This window comes from Chelonoidis abingdonii, chromosome 1 (genome assembly GCF_003597395.2).
Source record: "Chelonoidis abingdonii isolate Lonesome George chromosome 1, CheloAbing_2.0, whole genome shotgun sequence".
In the NCBI taxonomy this organism is placed as follows: Eukaryota; Metazoa; Chordata; order Testudines; family Testudinidae; genus Chelonoidis; species Chelonoidis abingdonii.
This window is the reverse complement of record NC_133769.1, coordinates 226,751,021-226,774,785: the sequence shown is the minus strand read 5'-3', so window position 1 is coordinate 226,774,785 and position 23,765 is coordinate 226,751,021. Positions and strand designations below refer to the sequence as shown.

The 23,765-nt window shown below is 39.8% G+C and overlaps 1 protein-coding gene across 1 annotated transcript in view; it reads left to right on the top strand.

Moving 5' to 3' along the window:
- The window catches only part of PHEX (phosphate regulating endopeptidase X-linked), a 149,925-nt gene that overhangs the window by 29,636 nt on the left and 96,524 nt on the right, over positions 1-23,765 (top strand). Inside the window, exons 4-9 of the mRNA XM_075064042.1 lie at positions 10,350-10,436; positions 12,861-13,087; positions 16,698-16,766; positions 18,184-18,300; positions 21,750-21,833; positions 22,145-22,290. Of these exons, the coding sequence (XP_074920143.1) occupies positions 10,350-10,436; positions 12,861-13,087; positions 16,698-16,766; positions 18,184-18,300; positions 21,750-21,833; positions 22,145-22,290 (730 nt within the window). The remainder of the gene's footprint in view (positions 1-10,349; positions 10,437-12,860; positions 13,088-16,697; positions 16,767-18,183; positions 18,301-21,749; positions 21,834-22,144; positions 22,291-23,765) is intronic.

Sequence of the window (23,765 nt, the reverse complement as noted above, 5' to 3'; positions counted from 1 at the left end):
TTTAAAATTCAAATTTTGTATTTTTCATTTTGAATTCATAAAACAATCATCCAGTTCTGGAAAATAACCTATCTGGTAATACACTAGGCCATAGTTTGTTTTGATTATTTTTTTTAAATTAAAGACCTCAACATTGTGATTTTGTTTTGACAAAGATAATTTTTGCATATGAAATCACATTTCTGCACATTTTTTCTGCTTATTTGGTCATTTCCTGAACTTTTAACAAAGATCAAAATATCAGCTTCATGCGTTAACAAAGAAAATTGAAAATAACTCTTGCAAAATTTGTTTTAAACAACTTGTAAGGGCCACCACTCCAATTGTTTCTCTACCACAGCTGCCAATATTAGCAATATTGTAACCACCACAAACATAGAATGAAAGATGCACTCCATTCTATACCAGCATTTTCACTTTCTCAAAATATTTCTTTTTTTGAAGAAGAAAATTTCTTATGCTTAATCTGAGTATAGAGCTGAATATAGAGCTGATTAGGTTCAACTAAATTGCATGTACCAGTTCTGAGTTATGAGGGATTTTGAATTTACTTGTTCTTTTGGAATTTTAGAAGCAAGCTTGTATTTAAAAGGACAACCTTTTGCAGATTACCTTTAAAAAGGAATGTGGTACGAGTGAGAGTTATAGACTGAGCAAATTAGATATCTGAACTAGAGTCAAGCAGGTGAATAAAGGTGGCTTGTGCTGGGGGAAAAAAACTAAGTGTAGTTCTCATCTCAAAGAGATTCCAGGAAAATAATATTTTACTAAATACCAATTTTTAACAGGAAAAATGGGTAGGGTAGAATGTTTGACATTGGGAGAAGGTCTCAACATGATTGGCTTTTCTAAAACATGGTGGAATGAAACAACGTAATCAAATACTATAATAACTATACGGTGGAAGCTAGGTTGGGTTTTATTGGTACATAGGATTCCATAGACTCTACTGAACTAACTTCTGGTAAGGAAGAGACCATGACTGAGGTAGAATCTTTACTGAATCCCAGGCTACAAGAATACAAGTATAAGACCTAAACATGCAAAGAGAACTATTGGGATGTGTATGCACAAAGGTCCATGTGGTTCTGTTTGCAGAATTGGGGCCATATCTTTGCTGGTAAGTATACAATCAATGTCCAGATCAACACAGTGAAGTTAAGTCAGATGGCCAAATCCACCAGTGATGTAAGAAGCTGGATTTCAGTGGAAATGATTCCGTGTAGACCAGTGGTTAACCTGATCCAGAATATTTATTGCAAAAGAGTTTAAGGAAGAAAAAAAATATACAAGAAGGGTGATAATGGGTAATTTCAGTTATCTAGACTTGAATGTCATAGTGAGATGTAATTTGAATAAAATGTTTCACAATATCAACATCATAAAATAATTTTTAAATGATAACATGCCACAAGCAATGTCTTCTCTGAACAGCTCTTTCTGAGGCATGACAGGACTGGTTACTCCTGTTCCCAATTAATATGCAAAAGATCAAAACATATTGGTTAAATCTTATTCAGAATCTCCTAGATTTACTCAGATTTCTATATTAGGGGAGCTGTGGTATGCAGCCTACTGAACTCAATTTCTGCACATAGAATTCAGGAGAAGAGACCACTGGTCAAGTTAGAGGAACAATGTTGTGCCTAATTTTAGATGTTTGTGGCTGGTATTTTTATTTTGAGATAGAACATTATATACTTAGTGTTTCTTCTTTCATAAAACTCCCAGATGTCAGCCCTCTCTCTCTTATATCCAAGCTCTGTGGGAACTTCCTGAAAAATGGAAGTAGAAATCAGATATTCTAAATGAATGTCAGCTGACCCCAAACCATTCTGAAATAATACTTCTTGGAATGTGCTAGTGTAAATCTGCACCACTATAATTAAGGCTGTGTGTTTGTCAAGACATGACTTCCATAACAAAAGCTCTGGCTTTTATTTATTGTTTTTTATCATGGTGTCTGTTACCCTGGCCAGCCCACTACTGGAAGAATCTTCCACAAATGTTAACAACTTTGGCTCTCTATATGTCTAATGTAGATAGTATGAGAAAATCATGGCATGTGATCATACTATTAAAGCCCATAGTCATATGCACATTGTGGCAGAGCTAACCTTGCACAAGTAAACTTGTAGGGGTTCAAGGTGCATCTTTAGTGTTCTATTAACATACATATTTTTTGTATGGAATAAACATATAGTATGAGAGTAGACATTTCCAGCTCTGGCACTGACTTGCTGTGGGACTTAGTGCAAGCCATTTAAGGTCTGATTCTGCAAGATATTGAGCATCTCACTAGACATGCTGGGCAATTTCCACTCCTGCTTACTTCAGTGGGAGTCAAAGGCATTCAATACCTCCAAGGATCAAGCCCGTACTCTCTCTGGGTCAAACTCTGCTTTGCCTTTACTCTCACAAAGGAGGACCATTGAAATCAATATGACTACTCACATGAGTAAGATAAGCAGGAATTGGTCTTCTCCAGCTCATTTTCCTCATCTATAAATGTTCATAAAGTTGTACCACCTTCATGCTTAATGTCTATAAAGTGCTTTGAGAGCCTTCTCATAGATTTATAGAGTTTAAGGCCAGAAAGGACCATTAGATCATCGAGTCTGACCTCCTGCATTGAGCCCAATAACTTGTGTTTAGTTAAAGTGCATCTTCCACAAAGGCATGCAGTGTTGATCTGAAGACATCAAGAGTTAGAGAATCTATCACTTCCCTTGGTAGTTTGTTCCAGTGGTTAATCACCCTCGCTGTGAAAATATTTTGCCTCATTTCTAATCTGAATTTGTCTGGCTTCTAGCCATTGGTTTTTGTTATGCCTTTCTCTGCTACAATAAAAAGCCCTTTCATAACCAGCATTTTCTCCCAGTGCAGGTACACTGACGCACTGTAATCAAGTCACCTCTCAGTCTTCTTTTTGGTAACCAAAACTTATTGAGCTCTTTAAGTCTCTCATTCTAATGCCTTTTTCTCCAACCCTTAATCATGTTTGTGGCTATTTTCTGCACCCTCTCCCTCTTTGCAATTTCCTTTTCAAAGTGTGGACACCAGAACTGGATGCAGAATTCAAGTATCAACATGACTGTGTGTCGGGGGGGGGGGGGGATGTGGGGTCACGTGCCCCCCCAGATTTGCTGCCCCTGCACTATTGTCAGGCACAGATCGCCTGAGTATCAGCTTCATCAATACTGTATACAGTATTAAAATTGTATCCCTATTCCCCCTCACTACTCCCTTTTTATACGTCCAATAATCACATCGGCCCTCTTTTGCCATTGCATCGCATTGGGAGTCATGTTGAGTTGCTTGTCCATTATTATACTAGAGTTCTTTTTGGAGAATACTGCAGAGAATTCTTTCTTGGGTGCTGGCTGGTGAGTCTTGCCCACATGCTCAGGGTTTAGCTGATCGCCATATTTGGGGTCGGGAAGGAATTTTCCTCCAGGGCGGATTGGCAGGGGCCCTGGAGGTTTTTCGCCTTCCTCTGCAGCGTGGGGCATGGGTCGCTTGCTGGTGGATTCCCTGCAGCTTGAGGTCTTCAAATCTCAATTTTGAGGATTTCAATAACTCAGTCATGGGTTCGGGGTTGTTATAAATGTGTATGGGTAGGGTTTTGTGGCCTGCCTTGTGCAGGAGGTCAGACTAGATGATCATATTGGTCCCTTCTGACCTATGAGTCTGAGTCACTACTTTCCAGGATACAGCATGGATCTGTTAGGTTTTTCTACTACACCCATCATTATGGTATCTGAATGCCTTTCAACTGGCATGCTCACACATGTGGTTCCTTCTCCATTCCTTGGTGAAAGGTGAAAAGTATTGTAATATATTTCAACTCATTATCAAATCTCTCTTTCCAAATATATAAATTTGCTATTTCTACTTACTGCAAATGTTGGTAAAGGCAGGGGCGGAGGAGATGACTACAAAACAAAAAAGTAATTGTCTTTCTTGGGATGATAATCTCTCCCCAGTTGTAACCAGGAAGGTTTTCAGAAGTGTGAAAAATACGTTCTTCTTGTATTGGTTTTTCTAGTGCATCAAATATACCTAGTTAATCACATGCTTGGTTGATATTTGTTTCTGAGAGAGATACTATATGTGCTAAATAATCAAAAATAGCATAGAACGTATACAGTCTATAGATGGACCATGACTTTGATAATTTGAATGTATATTTTTATTCTGAGTAAAAACGAAATGCAAACTGATCCATCTTTTCCCAGGCCTTGCTGTACAACAGATTCTTTTTCATGCAGTCCAAATTGGAGGGGAGGGGAAGAGATTTTTCATTGCAGTAAATAAAACAAGGAGTCTGAAAACCAAAGAGGAGCTGTGTCAGACTGTAAGCTGGAAAATCGACAAGAGCTAGAAATAGTGAGTAAGATTAAAGGTACCAATGTAACCACAAGGCTATTCTCAGGCAGCTTTAGAATAGTTAAAAAGGGGGAAAAAAAGCTTAGTTTGTAAAGTGAATTATACTTAGTTTTAACAGTAGATGATTGCTATTTACTGTAGGGGTAGTAAACCTCAGAAAGTTTTGCCTTTTTAATCTATCGTGTCCTAAAACAGGACTCTCTGAATGGATTTAGTAAGAATACCTTTTCCCAAGGGAAAGATGTTGCAGCTACTGATTCTGTCTGCCTGTCTAATAAGATTTTGTACTGTGCCCATCACATTGATGTCTGAGCATCTAGAATTCATAGTGTTGAGCAATGTTCCTAATTGTATATTATTTTATGTTAGAGTTATCTCCTCAGTGCTTTGGGCAAGATCTAGTAAGAGCTATATAAAGTGATTTGATCTGATTCTTATCATCGAGGCAGCCAAAAATAAAGACATTTGCAATTAGAGTCTTTCAGCCTTTAACTCTCTGGACAAAAGGAAATGACCCCAAATCAGTTAAACAATTTGGAAAACTCAGAAGATTTAAGAGACCATGTACACCTTGAACATACTTCGGAGCACACAGATGACACTAAATGAGGCAAGTTACAGCATTCCAGAGCTTTGGAGCACAGTTAACAACAGATTTTGACACTTGCCCTATTTATATCCATCTTTACATATAAAATAAATCCCATGCCTAAGCCACATGGCACATACTGAAGTGTAGAAACCAGATGATGAGACTGATAGTAAAGTCTCTTGGAGAAGAATTTTGAAATTAGTTTGGAACTTTGAAGGAAATTAAAGTAGTGGCTAAAGAGAAGGCATAATCTAGTTATAATGGTCACTGTGGGATAAAGTACTAGTTTCAGAGAGGTTATAAATCAAGTTAGATTTCCTTCTTTCTAATCTACCTCACTACCTATCTAGCATTCTATTCTATGCCCATGACCATGGTATCTCAGACAAGGCGTACTAATGGATTCTGGAATCTGAAGCATCGTGAACTATTCTTACTCATTTTTATATTGTGCCTTACAGACACAGAAGACACAGTCTCTGTCTTGAAGAGTTTACATCAAAAGGACCTCAGAGGTGCTGACTTCTTGAAACAACTAGAGGTGTCAGAGGAAGTTGTGGGTCCTTAATACCTTTCAGGCATAGGCTCTTAGTTATTTGTCAACTTTCCGTGCTGTCATTTAGGAACATCTATCCCAGAGATTGGTAACCTTTGGTAAGCAGCCTGTCAGGGAAATCCTCTGGTGGGCCAGGGTGGTTTGTTTACCTGAAGGATCCGCAGATTCGGCCGATCGTAGCTCCCACTGGCTGCGGTTCACCGCTTCAGGCCAATGGGGGCTGCAGGAAGCGGCGGCCAGCATGTCTCGGCCTGTGCCTCTTCCTGCAGCCCAGGCCAGGTTTTCAAAAGAACTCAGCCTGTTGGGTGCTAAAGTCTTGAGAATCTGTCCATAGATGTTAGTGCTGAGCACTTGAAAATTGGGCCCTGGTCTCTTGAAAATTTGGTCTACTTGTCTCTTCCACCCTACTCTGTTTTCCTTACTCAATAATAGTAATAATAATTATTAATAAAGAGCTTTACGACTAATAAGATACAAAGAGCAGCAATGTACTCCGAATGATTTTTATTTTAGATTATGGGAAACAAGATGAAGAAAGAGGAAATGTAAAGTCTCTAGCACAGCAGGTGTCTCCTCTGTAGTAGGCTGCAGCTATTGGTAGAACAAAATGATTGTAGAATTCTATGTGTAAAACCAACAGACCTTGGTCGTCAGCGGCTGGGATCGAACCTGAAGCCTATGAAGCTTAGTGCATAAGCCTCTACCGCATGAGCTAAAAGCTACTTTTAGCTAATGCTGTAGAGCAGACTCATTAATCTCTCTTTCCCCCATGCCCCGCAGTGTCACTAGATGGGACACAACACCAAGCCCAGGTGGTGTGTGGGTTACATCTGCACTGGGAGAATTCTTAGAAATGTAAATGTGCAGCATGTATGAAACTAAAGCATCAGTTTCATAGCTTGAAGCACTCCATTCCCTTCTCTTTTTGTGGTGCTAGCCTCCTTGCCTTCATTTATTGCACATATCAGTCTTTCACTATTCCTGCTTCCTTCACTAGTTTCACACCTATTCCCTTTATTTCAGAACTCTCCATCCCATAGTAATATCAGTGTCATTTCTCCTTTTTGTTAATTTTAACCTCTCTAACCCTCCTCTTAGGTCACTACTTCTCTTGTCAGTTTTACCCCCTCACTTCCTCCATGTTTCAGACCTCCTTTTCTAGTCACTTTCAGCAGCCTTGGGAATCATATAACCAGTAGTGGCTAGCAGCAGGCTGGATTACACATGAACTCTGATAGTGACACATGGACCAGGCACCAGTAGGTTAGGTTATATTGACAAATAACCAAGAGAAGAGGAAGCATACCCATGTTAAAGAGAACAGGAGACAATACAAAATGGTATTGTGCATCTCAGCAGCTTCAGATGGAACATTCTTTGATAAGATGGAGTCTAAAAGTTTTGAAATTAGTTATTTATTTTTTGAAAGGGGTCCTTGGAGGGTTAACACTCTCTTTAGGGATAAAAGGAAGTTATGTTTTCACAAACCGAAATAAGAAGATAACACACACACACACGAGTAATATTAAAAAATCTGTATATTAAAAGAACATTACTTGGTTGCAAAGTCAAGCACTTGAAAGGTAGCAAATACTAGGTTTACGGTTGCCTGTACAGCCTTAATTCTGCCCCCTTGTATATCCTGTGCACTGAATGAAGCAAGCATCTTGTGGAAAAAGTAATAGATGACTATGTAATTAAATACTGTATCATAACACATACACACAAGGATGCTGGAATTAAAATTGTGCAAGCAAGTGCAAATCTAACACTTCCTAACTTTTGAGAGCTTGAATCTGAAAACTAGATAACTTTCTTTTAATATAGCTTTAAATGTAATTTTTCTAGGGTGTTTTAAAAGGAAAAAGATTCTATCATGTGTGACTGTGACCATCCCTCCCCCAACATCATCATCGTCATAATTTTGACTCTGAACTGTTAGCACTGCAGTACAAATTGCTGCTGGTAGATCTTTAGAGCTAACTACATGGGCTGTAAGCACCAGAAGGTTATCTCTCTGAAGGTGGGTGGACCACTGAGTGCAGGTGCTGGTTTGTGAAGGGGGATCCCAGCCTGGCCTGGCTCTCTTCCCTCTTTCTTTAGTACCCACAAGGAATTGGTATAGCTCCTGCCCCACTTGGTGCCCTCAGATGGTGGGGTGGATTATGTGGTCGGTTTGGATGGTGGTTGATCTTGTGTGCAGTTTTGCTGTTTTGTTTCCTATTCCCTACCTTTGAGAGTTAAAAGATCTTCAGCTCCATCTCCTCAGAGGGACAGGAGGATGGCTGCTGGGGAACAGGTGTTCAGTCGAGTGGTGAGGTTGCAGTGTGAGGTGAAGACATCTCGCCCCATGTTAGTACTCTCAGAAGAGGGCAGAGGCCACTGAGCCCATATGCCAGGTCTGGGGTTGGGGGGGACCCTTTCCTAGCCCCCTACAGCTGCTCTGGCAACTCTCAGGTATTCCTGTTGCTGCTGCTTTGATGGTGACATGAGCCTGGCCTTAGAATTTTTGCGTGCAGTTATTATTCTGGCAGTCTGCCAACATTTTTCCTGAGGAATGCAAGCAAGAGAAGAGAAACAGGAATTTTTAACAGTTTATACCTCAGCAAAAAATGACAGACAATGAAAAAGCGGTTCTCTAGCCTGAGCACATTCCACCTGCCCAATATCAGAGGCCTGCTGCAAACAATGGTGTGAGAGTTTCTCACAGAAATGGTTGCAAGAATCCTTCATATGGGAAAGAGTTAGGCTAAATATAGAGGTTGCTACCAGCTCCTCCTATAATGTGTGTGTAGGTAGATATAGATATAAAGAGACTCATTCCTCCTTCTCCTTTCCTCACTCTTCCTTAAGTACGTGGTAGCAAAGAGAATTCTAGTACTTGAAAGTTTTCATACACGGCACTTTAAATAGGAGAAGGATGTCCAAATTGTGCATTTGGATATTCGCATTAGCACCCCAGGATATAAAAAGCAGAGAGAGAGGCCTGAACCAGAACACCAGTTTGGAATCCTGTCAAGTTGAGGGGCAGTTTGGACCTGAATCTGAACTTTGAAGGTCAGTCACATGTCTGCTGTAAAGAGCATTTATATCCCAAAGAGCCAATTTTGAGGGTCCAAATGCAGGATTTGACCATCTTGTTAAGATTCCCATTTTTGAAAACTAGGCTTCCCGTGTTTCACAGTCAGAATCCAGAATATTCTTTGCAATATTTTTTTATTTTTTCTAAGCAAATTGAAAGTGTCTTTCTTTTGGTCATTGTTTGCAGTAATGTAGTGAGTGTTACAGCTGCTTCTTGTAGCAAGTAAAAAAAAAAAAAAAAAAAAAGGGGTATTCAATGGAAAGCACCAGGTCTGATTTTAATAGGATTTTATGTTAGTGCAGTTCTAGAGTTGGTTTTATTTTATTTTAGCTTATTGTCTTTCCCTCTTCTGGGCTTTAGCTATACAATGTTGTTAGTTTCCAATTTTCGTGACTGTTGCAACTCTCTGGCAAGAAACAGAAATGATTGCATTGGCTTTAGTAGGAGGCTATTTTTCATTTTTAGATTTATTAAGATCTGAATCACAGTTTCCTTTAAAATTCCATATTTTAAATCTTGGACAGATCTGATAATCCTGTTTAAAAAAATAAAGGGATTGAGCTACTTCCACTGAGAACTTTGCTCATGAGCCTTCTGGTAGAGATATGTTGGTGACAGTTATAATGTTGTGTTTATGAAGCTCAGAAATATTGATAAGATTGAGATTTGAAATCAAATCTATCGGGAATTGTGCCCTGCAGTAGATTTGGGGAGATACTTATCTGAAACTAAAACAGCATTATCTTGTTAAAAACTTCGTTAAAAACCAACCAAACAATTTTGTTCTGTTGTTTTTGGTATTTATTCAGTTATAATAAGACCATTTTAACCACTTAAAACTAATGACAGCCACCCTGTTGCAGAGGTGTTAATACAGAACGTCACCTGCAGTACTCTGCTACATTATGCATTAGTGTAGCTGGCAGGAGAATTTTTGTTGTCTTCTGCCATTTTTTTTCTGTGTGTAGATTTCTGCTCCTCAGATGGATGGATGTGAGTCATATTTGTAATGTTCTTTATGCCAGGTCCTTCAAAGTGCGGAGTGCCTCCTGAGAAATGCTGAGTTCCTTAGGATACTACTGAAGACAGTGGCCATTATGGACACTCATCCTCATAGTTTCTAATACTGTACCTGGTAGACAGAAAGTTGCCCCATTCCTCCAGCATGAAATTGACTGTCATCGCCAAGCTTCACTTTTGTACTCATCCTATAAGAGACAACAGTGGGGACAGTGGTATGGTAAATTATTGGAAAAGGCAGTGACCAAAAAATGAAAAGCTGGTCTGGTAAATAGTGGTATAGAATAGCATAGGCCCTGGAATGAAAAGACTTGTTCAACTGCAAGATCTATTCCGCCCCATCCTGCCTTAAAAGAAAAAGGATGAGCTATATTCTGCAATGATTTTCACTTCCTTCATAATGCAGTTTTTAAAAAAAATGTAACTCAGAGGTTGGGTTTTAAAGTTATTTGAAAGTCTCCTCCTTATTGGCTCTCTCCCCTCCCAACTCTTTAGAGTAACTCTCAGTTTAAGTACCCTGGAAGGGATAAGGTTTGAGTCAACCCAGCTAGGATTTAAAACTGTTGTTTTGAGGAGAGGAGTGGTATTTAGACCATGAAGTCATCCCATGATGATACATTTTCCAATCAGTGGCATGATTTAAAAAACAAACCAAATCCTGCATTTTCCAAGGCCTGGGAGAAACTTATTTTACTGTGTATGCTTCACAGCACTGCTACAGAAACCTATCAGCAAGAGACGGGACAGTGAAGCTGTACAGAAAGCCAAGATCCTTTACTCATCATGTATGAATGAGAGTAAGTAACTTAATTTTATTTTGGGGCATGGGTAGGCTCTGACGTGCTAACAGAGGAAAGCAGTAAAACCTTAGGCCCAGATCCTGCCGTTGTACCCATGCAGGCCATCATTTGTACTCACTGAACTTAGTGAGGCTCCAAGCAAATAAAGGATCCACTCACATGGATCCAATTTCAAGTTCAGAGTCTTATTTTGTCAATAAAGTCAGGCAGTGTGCCTCTGAATATACAAAGGCACAAGATACCCTATTTACATAGTTCTCCTTTGAAAAGTGATTATGCTTTAAGGGACTCTCAAAACGATGTGGGAGCATTGACTGACAGGTTAAATGAGTAAATCGTTTCATAGAATCCTCTGATGGAGTTGTTCAGCTGGCAAACTTTACCATCTTGGCTTGTGCCCTCAGGCTTCTCGCTCTGAACCCCTGAGTCTATGTCAGATAGCCAGTTTTCAGACTCTGCAATAAATATTTGTCACCCCTGCTCTTCAACACTAATCAAATCTCTCCTTTATTATCATACTAGTATGTACAGTTCTGGCCTGAGGATTTTGGAGAGGGTATGTGAGGTGATATCTTTGGGACAGACACCAAACTCAATGGAGTCATTTGACATTAAAAGAAAGAGTGAAAGAGATCAGGATCTTTAGGTCCCTCAGGCTTTTGCTTGTTCTCTTTGACCTTAGCGAATGACTTCCATCAAATAGTTTTCAGAAACAAGCTAGAAACAATGTTCATTTTTTCTAATGAAAATTGAAATTCTTCTTTGCATTCCTATTTCCTCTACACCAGGGGCACCTAAATGGTAGGGCCCACAAGCCAACTCTCCAACTGGGTCCTGACAGCAGAACCCTCTCAAAGTATCTCCGGGATGGCCTACAGTATTCCTTGCTCTGTCCTCTCATCAGTGCAGCTGTTGTATCTTCACCTGGCCCTAGCCTAGGTTATGGTCTCTTGTAACTCTATCTCAACTTTCAACTCTCACAGTTTCTTCACCAGTCACATCTGATTGCGTATGTCTCTAGAACCTCCACCTCCCAAAAATCTTGTGCTGCTCCAATGTCTCCACAAGGGGCTGGTACTGTGAAATCTGTTTTACTTGTGTCCCTTCTGGGTCAAATGCAGTTAGCAATTTATCTTTAAAGTTTCTGGAATCTCTTGAGTCAGTTCCTTGCGGGGGTGGGGGATCAAACCTGCTAGACTTGGTTCCTCAACATATTCTTCTGTTGTTCTCCCAGAATTTTTTTTTTTTTTTTTTTTAGAAGTTGTTTTTCCCCCCAGTCTTATGGAGTATTTTTTTTCTGATGCTCCAACAAGCTGTGAAACTGACTGCCTACATGTTTTTTCTGTTGCACCTTCCATTGTATTCTCTGTCTGGCCACTCCCATTCCCTCTCAATTTTGTTTGCAAATAGCAAGTATTCCTCTGACCCAATCAAACTCCGATGCCAGTTGTTGAGCAATCGCCATCAGGATTTTGTCACTGCAAGTTATTTCATTCCCTGTTAGCCCACAGCCATTATTTAAAAGGCAAGTGTAGTTTTTCATCTCGTTTTCTTAAACAACAAATGACATTTTTGTCAGTCTTAGGGTGTTCCATAGAGTTCATCACTATAGTACTTAAGATGATTCTTACTTTATATTTGAAATCTGACCTAGATTATCACTATGTATTATTTATCTGAAACATTTCTTCCATTGGCTATGATGAACATACCATAGAATTAGAGTATAGAGAGGCTTACATTTCAAGGACAGGCACAGTGCAGCTGACTGCAATGCAAGTTTCTTCTTGCCCAGGCTATCAGTTCTTGATTTGGATAAACTGTGGCTATGTCTACACTACAGGATAAATTTGAATTAGCTTAAACCAATCTTATAAAACAGATGATATAAAGTCGATTGTGCGCGTCCACACTAGGCACATTAATTCGGTGGTGTGCGTCCATGGTCCAAGGCTAGCATCGATTTCTGGAGCAGTGCACTGTGGGTAGCTACTGTAAAATAATGAGGCCAATAATGTCGATTTCCATCCACACTAACACTATTCCGATATAGTAATATCGATTTTAGCATTACTCCTCTCGTTTTGTAGGAATACAGAAATCGATTTAAAGAATCCTTTAAATCGATATAAAGAGCAGTGTAGTGTGGACGGGTGCAGCGTTAAATCGATTTAACGCTGTTAAAATCAGTTTAACAGCGTAGTGTAGACCAGCCTGTGATAAAGGAGTCATATACTCTTATTTTCAGAGGCATCTTTTCAGCAAAAGACTGCCCAAGGCATTAGGTTTGAGCTATTCTGTTTAGTCTTGCCTAGAAATTGATCAGTCTATAAACCTTTCTATCTCATTGACATGACTTTATACCCACTACTGCATTTGAATTGTCTGGAACTTTAATGTTGGCACATCTTGTCATTTAAGATAAAATTGAAAAAGTTGATGCAAAGCCACTGGTAAGTATACTGAAGCATTCGCTGTTCCGTTGGCCTGTGCTGGAATCTAACATCGGACCTGAAGGACAATGGTCAGAAAGGAAGTTCAGCATGCTCCAGACCCTTGCAACTCTTCGTAGTCAGTACAGTAACTCTGTCTTCATCCGTTTGTATGTGGCTCCTGATGACAAAACCTCTGATAAACACATCTTAAAGGTACAGTATAACATTTCTAATATACTACTCATCATAGATATGTGATCCATTTTAAAAAGTGAGTTCAATACTGTGTTAATTTAACTTTAACTGTAACCATTAGTACTCAGTGATTTGTATATATACATGATCACCCATATAGGGGAATTTAGAAGCCATTAGTTACCAAATGTTACACTATCATGGGTGAAAAATGTATGTAGATAGGGTGTTTTATTCCTTAATAGGGCAGAATTGTGAGTAAAATACATTCCTGTGAATCAATATCCAAGATCGATGTGGGTATCCGAATGAGGTCAGAATCTGATTCTTGATGGTTTTTGTGTCCTGTATATTTGTGTGAGGAGGAATATTTTTTTCTGTGAAGATAAAAGATGGTGTATCATTTGCAAGTATTATAAATTTGGGACATTCCACTTCATTAGGCACTTAATTGGTGACACTAATATATTGTCCTATATTGATATGTCATCATTCATTTCATATGATCCCCAAACTCATTCATGCTTTAAATACAGGAGTCACTTGACTGCATTTCACTGAAAGGTTACTTCTGCAGTATAACATGGCTGCAGGTTAGCAATTCATGCCAACACTACACAACAATTTAGGACAGTAAATGAATTAAAATATGTTACCTAGTTGTATCCTATTGAAACTTCAGGGGAAATTTAGGTAGGCAGGTTGTCACCAGGACAGGTAAAATTTAGGTAGGCAGGTTGTCACGTGGGTTAATATGTGAGACTTTGTCCAAATTCTTGTTGCTTTTTAAGGAGAAAAAAACAACCCTAAACTATATAACCCAACCCACTGTTACCAGCAATGAGATTGTATATCTGTGCTAGAGAGAGTTAAAGGGAAAGTGACCAGTCACAACAGTGAAATAAAATGGGTGATCCTTATATAAAAGTTGCCTTCTTGGCATTACATAGATTGCGTAGGGATATTGTGGACCTTAACTTTTCTGATACTAGATTTGTTATAGATTCTGGGTCTCAGTTTTCAGAACCAGGTCAGGGATAGTCAACTGACATAAATTTTTATATTCCTGACGTTCCCTTAAAGAGATTCTTTCCACTACTCATTGAGTCAATAGTAAATCAAGGTAACGAGCCACTTCCTTGTTTTCATTAGCGGATTCCCACATACACACTACTTGAATGATGTTCAGATCCTGGAAGGAATACTTTGGCCAAAGGTCTTTTTCTAATGGGTGAAAGACTAGAAACTGTATAGGAAGTATTTTCCAAGAAGCTATTTAGGTAACCCAACTCACCCACATAAATTGTTGGTTGGGATAGATCCTTTTGCTAGTCTCTCAGTGGTGGATTATACCTACTAGTGTGTCCACTGAATCAGTTTTGTAGTATTTAAGTGCATAAGTAACTGAACGACTGCACAGTCTGAATGACTGCTCATTGCTAATTTGATTAGAAGCTCGATTTGCAGAGTGCGTCTGCCAATATTCTGCTTAGTAACTAAATGTTTTAATTAATTCCCAGGAGGGTAGATGAGGTAGATGAGTAATGAAGTGTTTAAGTCTGTTTACGGGAAGAGAGATAGCTTAACATTCTTAAGCTTTCTCTCTCAGCATTATAGGTTCATGAGCAATGTGGTTCAGATGAAATAAAAAACTCTACTCAAATCCAACCTGAACCTTTTCCTGAGGGCTAAAGAAGTTGATTAGCTTTCCTTTGCTTTTCGTTTTTCTCACACCTTTGCATTTCTTGGTTTCAACTAGAATATATTTCCAGCCCTAATGGAGCCAAGTATAAAAACATTTGGAAGAAATTCTGTTCTTCCAAGACCTCAAGCCTGATTTCTAGACCAAAAAAGGTTTGGCTAAGTTCAGATAAGCATTTCAATCGTCGGATGATTACTTAAAACAAACAAAATAATCCAAGGTCTACTATTGCTCCTGTAGGTACCTTCTTTTCACTTGAACATGTTGAGAAATAGTACAGTGATATTTGTTTCTCAGAAATAATAAAGCTGTTGAGTATCATTGCCATGTGTTTTAAAACAACTAGAGGAATCTTCCTAAGTTCCAGCTGAGGAAGTGATTTCTATGAATAATTTATATTGTTCTGTATAAGATATGTTACAAAAGCTTTCAAATAGCAGGTGATATGGAAATGACAACATTTATGTATTTGACACCCCAGTTGTTTTTCATTTATTTCAAATTCTAAAAAAAAATGCACACATTTAAACCTCCCACCAAATTTAATAAATTTAAATATGTTATATTGCTGCTATTTGTTTCTTTCTGTTTCTAAAAATGCGCCTGTGTAAAACTATATACTTAAATCTAATGTTTGTTCATTGGGCAGTGCATCATATTTTTTAAAAACAAAATTCTCCAGAGTAGTAATCTTGCAGCAATGATGCTGCTGCTAGTGGCCTCATCAATATATTATTCAGTGTTTTGAAACTGATTGTGCCTTCAAAATGGGCATCTATACCCCAGTCTAACATGAGCCAATGGAGTGCTTTGGAAAAAATGAGTTTCCAGAAGTAATTTAAAAAAAATTGACTTCAGAGGGAGTTTGCCTGATAAAGGACTTGCAGCAATATGCAAGTATCCTGGCATTATTATTTCATCCTGCAGAACAAATATAAATCAGTGTGAACCTTAAACGTGCTGCAGAACGACTCTCTGAAAAAGGTTTCAGCGTCATCTTTTCAACAGTAGGACAATCTCATTTATATAGCAGGTGGTGGTTTGTTTATTTCTTGAAGCTTCTAAAGCTTCATTTAGTATGATGGAGTTGAGGTCAGTCTGAGTGTGGTTAATGCCATGCAGTACACTTTGAAGTTTTCTGCTTGTGAGAGTTCCTGTGGGATTTATCACAATGTTGCCCAATTGATTGCATTTTAGTGTTATAGGACAGCATAACAGGGCAGTGTGCCCCTTAAAGGGCCAGGGAAGCCAGGGAGCAGCCTATTCTATTCTGAAGAGGAGCCCAGCTGGCAGATGCTGGGAATCATCTGTCCCAGTCAGACAACATTTAGTGATTGGGGGTAAAGGATCCCAGTTAAGGGATATAATTGAGGGGCCCAGTCTCATGAGGCTAGTTGGGACGAGGAGAAGACTTGGAATGCACACTCTGGCTGCAGTAGATGGCTGCAACAGAGCAGGAAAGTCCTGCGGATCCTCCTTTGCTGGGCTAAGGTCCAGTGCCTTAAGCTTTTACAGACCAGAAAGCCCCACAATCTTAGCTGTAGAATGTGTTACAGTTTTTTGTGTTAGAGTCTTGAAGAGCTGGATTCTTGGGCATGGCCAGTTGTTTATCCCAAACTGGTGATCAGTTCCACTAGCCTCTATAGCACCTGTTCAAACTACCAGAAAAATACCACAGAGCTGCCCAGAGGATTCAGGGGACCTGGGGCAAAGCAATTTCGGGGGCCCCTTCCATAAGTTGCAACACTATGGAATACTGTATTCTCATGGGGACCCCTGCAGGGCCTGGGGCAAATTGCCCCATTTGCCCCCCACCCCCAGGGCAACCCTGAAATACCACTCCTATTGATAGCGGTTAATTGTGTGTATGTGTATAATACAGACTATATAACGAATATTATATACTTTTCCTGTTTATTTTAACAGCTAGACCAAGCAACCCTGTCTCTAACCGCACGGGAAGATTACCTTGATAATACCACAGAAGCTAAATCTGTAAGTATTAGTAACTTGAGCTTTGATAAATCATTTTCCCACTATGAATTTTTTCTTTTTAGCTGAACTCCAAATTGAGATTGGGCTCTGTGGTTTGCTATTTATGCTTGTTTATACTACAGTTAATTGCACGTCTCTTGTTCTCATCCAGAGTATTCTTCATTTTAGAAAAATTATAAAAATAAAAATTCAGCTCTGCATTTCCTCTGAAGCAAACCTGAACCTTATAGTAAGCTTTGGCTTGGTTCAATTAAACTATGTAAAATAACCTCATGTCTCTAAGCACCAACACTGTATTAAGTTCTGGTATTTTAGATCATTATTGTCAAACACATTTAGATGTATTTAATGCCAGAATGAGGAGGGCCTCAGTAGATTCCAAGGCCTTCAGTTTCTTTTCTTCCTATGGCCCCTTCCAAACCTCTTCATACTCACAGCTGAGTAGGGATTGCAAGATCCAAAAGTGTTCAGTGATTATCTCAATATCTAGTACTTGCAACACCTTTCCCCCTAAGTATGATGGGAAGTTATGCAATGTCCAACACCTTTAGCTCCAGACTCTACAGATATATCCCCACAATCTTCATGGGGCATTGGTGATTCCCCTCATCCAAGTTCTGACCCCTTTTCCTTCCCCCTTCCAGCTCTCAGGTGAGCTAGTGAGTCTTCCAGTGGCATCCCTGTAGCCAGGTGGTGTGTCTCCAGTGAACTACATCTATCAGAAGGTGAAATATGTAGTTAATTGGAGTATAATTTTATTTCTGTCTTGAATGCTGGCTGATAGGATGCCCTCCAAGACATCAGAGGACCTTGGGCATCCAAAAGGTCAGTGCAAGACTGGAGGAGGAGAGTGAGTTGTTGCAGAGTTCATTCTCGGAATATATTTTCTATACAAATATACATATTCAGTTCCTTTGTAAGGGATTGCCTACACACAGACTTAGTGCACAGCAAGCTGGGGTGCAAATCTACAGGACACTAGCTTGCCATGAACTGGCCATGTGGATCCTGCTATGCACACTGTTTGATACAGTAGTAGGTCAAATCACCATAGTGAACTTTTAGTCTACATGGCCGCTAGTGCATGATATGCTAGTGTGCTGTAGATTTACAGCTTGGCTTGGTGTATACTAACTCTCTGAGCCCTAACATCTGTAGGTATGTCTCAATCCAACACACACATGCCATTTGGTTCGTTTTGAAAGCTATATTCAGTGAATCACAGAGAGATCCTGTCAGCACAGTACCTGTTATGGTGTTATTTCCCTGGCTTTCCTGCAGTGGAATCAAGCCAGTCTCACAAAATGCTTATCTTCCACTTGAAACAATGACTTAAATGGAGAATACGTTTCTTTCTACTGCTACAGCCACCCTCAGACGTAACTGCAATGCTTATTTCATTCTTCTTTCTCTTCAGTACAGAGAAGCCTTTTTGCAGTTCATGGTTGATATTGCAGTGCTTTTGGGTGCTAATGCCTCACGGGCAGAGTCTGATATGAAGTCAGTTCTGAAACTGGAAATTAAAATAGCTGAGGTTAGTAATTTTTTAATGTGTAATTGTAACTAACTACTAAAAAGATGCACTAATTGAAACAATATTATATTACTGGTTTTCCTTTGTGCAATAATTTTTGTATTAACATACTTCATAACATTTCTTGAAAGGTGAAGTGGAGGAGTAGAAACAGTAGTGAAAGTATGAAAAAGAAAAGCCCAAAGCAAACCTTCTGCATTTGTTAACTGTTAACTCAGAAATCTGTTCTGAAATAACCAACCATGGGAGTATAGTCCATTCTTTAAATCTGCAAAATAATTATTAGTTTGAGTTTTGATGTAGGCTGTTTTAGTTAAATGTGTCACCCGTAGTGCAATCACTGGGCAATGTATTATCATTAACTTATGCTTGTGAGGAAGATTGAGGTAATTGTCGAAGTACTACCATTAAGTATTATTACAAACAGTTTTATGTCTAGCTTTCCTGTTCTAGATGTTCTAAAAGACAACAATATTTTGTTGTCTTTTAGAACATTATGGCCACCTGAATTATGTGGGCTCTTGTTTGTTCAATTACAGAATGATGGATTTAGTCCAATCAATATTCCATTTGTATCTGCGTGAAAAATGAGGTCATGGTAGGAAAATGGATCCCTCCTCACTCCTATAGAATTTATACTTGGTTTTTACCCATAAAACTCCTATATCTCTGGGAACTGTTTGGAGACAAAGGCAACATTTGTGGTAGTCCTGAGCTTCTTGCTCCGCTGATCTACATGCCAGCATGGCTCCTGCAGGGACTTTTCTCCCAGGGGTTGCACATCCTGCTAGCATTCCTGTGAACTCCTTTGGTCAGGGTGAGCAGGAAGGGTTTCATTCAGTGGTGACGAACTGTTATAAATTAGTGCTGCCCCATCAGCATTAATGTACATGGAGTTCATGGTTTCCTGACAGTGCTGTGGAGAGCAGCCATCCATCCATTCCACCACCTCCTAACACAGGAGTGGGCAAACTATGGCCCAGGGGCTGGATCTGGCCACTCAGGGCTTTGGATCCGGCCCGTGGGATTGCCCCCTGTGGCACCATGGGCCCTGTGCCACTCTCAGAAGTGGCCAGATCCACGTCCCTGTGGCCCCTGGGCAGTGGGGGGGGGGGGTCAGAGGAATCTGTGCATTGCCCTTGTCTCCAGGCACCACCCTCTGCAGCTCCCATAGGCCAAGAACGGGGAATTGCGGCCAATGGGAGCTTCAGGGGAGGTACCTGGAGGTGTGGCAAGGGCAGAGCATGTGGAGCTTTCCTCCCCCTCTCCCCCCAGGGGCTGGGGACAGGGCAGGCATGCAGGGAGCCTGCCCTGGCTCCGGTGCGTGCCATTGCCATCCTGAAATTGCTTTAGGTAAGCAGTGCCGGGCTGGAGCATGAACCCCTCCTGCCCCCTGCCCCCCAACTCCCTGCCCTAAGCCCCCTGCCTGCACCTTGGACCCCTCCTGCACCCCCAACTTCCTGCCTTGAGCCCTGTCGTATACTTTGCACCCTTCCAGCACCCCAGTCCCCTGCCCTGACCTCCCTGCTGCACCCTGCACCCCTGTGCACCCCAACTCCCTACCCTGATCTCCTTGCTGCACCCCACACCCCAACCCTCTTACCTAAGCCCTCTCATACACCTTGCATCCCTTCTCTGCCCCAATCCCTTGTCCTGAGCCCCTTCCTGCACACTGCACCTGCTCCCACACCCCACACTCCCTCCCACACCTCAACCCCCTGCCCTGGCCCTGCATACAATTTCCCCATGCAGACATGGCCCTCGGCCCAAAAAGCTTTCCCACCCCTGTCGTAATATGTGGAACCTGAAACCTATGAAGACACTTGGTTAAGCTTGTTGGGGAAGGATAGTGGGTAGCCTACCATAAAGCCAGATCTCTCCCCATCACACACAAACACTATTAGTCTTGATGTGCTGATTTTGTGCTGCTGCTTATCACAGAGTAGAAAGTATCATATGGCCCTAAAAGATTTTTTTTTTTGGAGAATTTGGGGTGATCCAAGATGGCAGCAGTGTATCAAATCAGCCATTCAGCTTTATTTTATTCAAGACAATGCCTTACAGAACTTGCTTCATTGTAATGAGCATATTCTTCACTGTCTTTCATTAGATTGGAAAAGCAATACATATTTGTTCAGCTCTTTAGGGACACTGCAAATGAGTGCACTTTCCCCAGACATCGCCATCACTTGTGGCTCCAGTAATTCCTTCGATAAAGCCCTACAGACTTTTAGTTCATGAATTTAGTGCACATGTGAAGCTGCCACATAGATAAAATGGTATATCATATATACCGTGTGCCCTATATTCATTTTAAGTGAACTTACTTGGGGAAGACTTGTTCGGGGAGAGAACTAGCAAGAATGGAAGGAAAATATTTCTGAGACTAGATCCTGTGATTAGAGAGGAGATGGAGTGTTTAGAGAGAATTTGAGGGAATGTGTGGAGGGCAGATGCTAAGATTTCAGGTAGATGTGGGTGATTGCGAACTACACACAAGGAGGAGAATTTTGTGGGAGAAAGAAAATAGAACGTGCAGGATGAGTTTAAAGATTTGTCAGATGGTGGGGGTGGTACCTGTAGGCCTGTAGGAGAAAAATGGAAGTTTAAGCAGGAAAAAGTGGGAAGATTTTAGGGAGTAGAGCCTGTGGGGAGTGGGGGAAGAAAAAGATGACATATGTGAGGGCAGTGAGGGAAGAGAATTAAAATATCTGAGGAAAGTCATTTTTTCTGTATGGCTTAAGCAAAAGCCAGGGAAACTTGGTTTGGGAGTTTGGGTTGGAAAACTGCCATTAGTTTGGTTAGTCTGGAGTCTTGCCATCTATGTCCTGTTTAGTTTCAACAGAGTCCATTGTATAGAAATTACCTTAGAATTAGGCTGGAACCAGCATCTGAAATCCTAACACCCTTGAACTTTGAGGACATTTTGAACTGGATCTGAACTTTGTGCTTGGACTACTTTTTTTATTATGGACAAACTGAAACCTTGGAATCTGGATAATCCTCATAATTTATGAATGGGCCTAGTTTTCTCTGTTGTATTTCTTTTTGACCAGATGCTTTTGAGGAGATGGAATGGACTTCTAGTTGAGGTGATGGAGTGAAGAAGTATTAATGGGCTAAATAAATCTGGCTCTCACTTATGCTGCTAAAAATTTGAATAGAGTGACTAGTAATTTAATGTGATGTAATTAGAGCAAAATTTGGCCCAATCTTTAAAAGAAAAAATACTGGATAACTTACTGAAGTGTAATAAGTTAAAATAACATTAGTTAGTTTTTGGTTTGGGATAGCTGACTTTTCTTTGAGGATCGGGAGGCAATTTGTTGCTATGAACTACTTTTTTTTTTGCAGCTAGTCTGAGATAGTTCTCACTTTGTTAATATCTATCATATTATTTGTAAGAGAAGGATGTTTAAAATATATTTCTTTTCATTTATGTTCTCTAGATAATGATTCCACAGGAAAATCGAACCAGTGAGATTATGTACAATAGAATGAACATATCTGAACTTAGCGCCATGATCCCTCAGGTTGGTGGAAGTTAACTGGAAAATGGCTCCAATGTCTGGATTGTGTAACTCACCATTTACAACTGAAGGTGCTTCGAATGTGCATAGGACAGCATTTAAAATGAACATTAGTACAAACAGGTGTTCTCTAGTATAATTGTTGTTTTAAATACAGCTGCATCTTTAAGTGCCATACTATTTTCCATGATGAAATTAAGTATTTTAAATGAGCAAAAACCTTCTGTGTCATTTAACTGAACCCTGCCAATTAATTATGTCTGATCTTCCCTGTTTGTCAACTGTATTAACTGAGCTTTTCTTTGTCCTTTCAGTTTGACTGGGTGGGATATATCAAGAAGGTGATTGACACTAAACTCTACCCTCACCTTCAAGATATAGGTCCTTCAGAAAACGTGATTGTCCGTGTGCCCCAGTACTTCAAAGATTTGTTCAGGATACTAGAAAAAGAAAGGAAAAAGTAAGGATTATTATTTGTTCTGTAGATTCTAAGGCCAGAAGAGACTATTGTGATCATGTAGTCTGACCTCCTGTATAACACAGGCGATAGACCTTCCCCAGAATAATTCCTGGAGTGTGTCTTTCTTTCTTTCTTTCTTTCTTTCTTTCTTTCTTTCTTTATTTTTTAAAAGCTCTCAATCTTTCATTTAAAAAATGCCAGTGATAGAGACTCCACCACAATTCCATAATTATCCTCACTGTTAAAAATTTGTACTTTATTTCCAGTCTGAATATGTTTATGTCTTGCTTTAACTCCCATCCATTAGACTATGTTTATATCTTTGTCTGCTGTATTATACTGTGCATTCAACTACGCTCAAAAGGGAGGGGCGAAATCTGGGGCATTTCAATGAGAATCTCAGATGTTCAGCACTCCTTTGGCTCAAGTCTTTACTCAGGCGAACCTCCCATTTGGTTTTGCTTCAATAAAGACTGAAGAATACAAGCCTTGTAGGTGGTAATGCAATTTCTAACTTCAAATAAAAAAACATGAATTAAAAAAGATCTTGCATTGAGGCTTGCAATTACAGGTGCATCCAGCTCACCATTCTAATATATGTTTAAGGTTTGATTCTCCATGGCCTTGTATCTTGTGTAATCATGTACTGCTGTGATATGGATGTGTAAAATGCTACCAAATTCGAATGGTAGCATTTTACACCCACTTTGCTCAGGGGTGCAAGACATGGAACAACTGTCCCTTAGTATAGAGAAAAATGTATATACTTGAATTGTCTGACTTTGCAATACTCCTTTATTACTGAAACTGACTACAGCTTATCAACTACTCTGTTGAGCTACTTGTTTAATGATTGCCTCTTACCATCCACCTTTTTATTTTTGTTTGAATGTCTTTCTAAAAACAGTTTATTGCTAACTGTGCAATAATATTACTTGGTCAGAGCACGTCAAACTAAAGTCATCTACACAGCAACTAAAAAATAGAACAAGGCTGAAACTTTATTTTGATATTATTGCACTGTATTTCTTCTCTTAATAAGAACATGTTTTAAAAAATTCATAATACGTGTAAAATATCAGGCAATACTAAAAATAAAAATGAGTATTCAACCACCAAAGAATCAGCTATCATAACCTACTTTAAACAATTCAAACAGACATGACCACAGAACTTCTCCTTCAAATGACTGAATGATACGCATTGTGTGGCCCCGATTCTCCATTGCCCTGTGCCTTGGAAAGTCAGTTACATGCAAAGTGAGTATAAAATGCTTATTTGGTAGCATTTTACACCAACTGCATACGTAGCAAGGCAATGGAGAATTGGTCCCTTTATGTGTATGTTTTGTATTTTTTATATCAAAAAAATAAAATTCCCCTCTCACCCCTATGGGTGGTATGTGTCTTCCTCAACCTCGGGTCCTCTACCAGAGGCCTGGGAGTTTGAGGGTTCTGCGCAGTATCTTAGCTGTT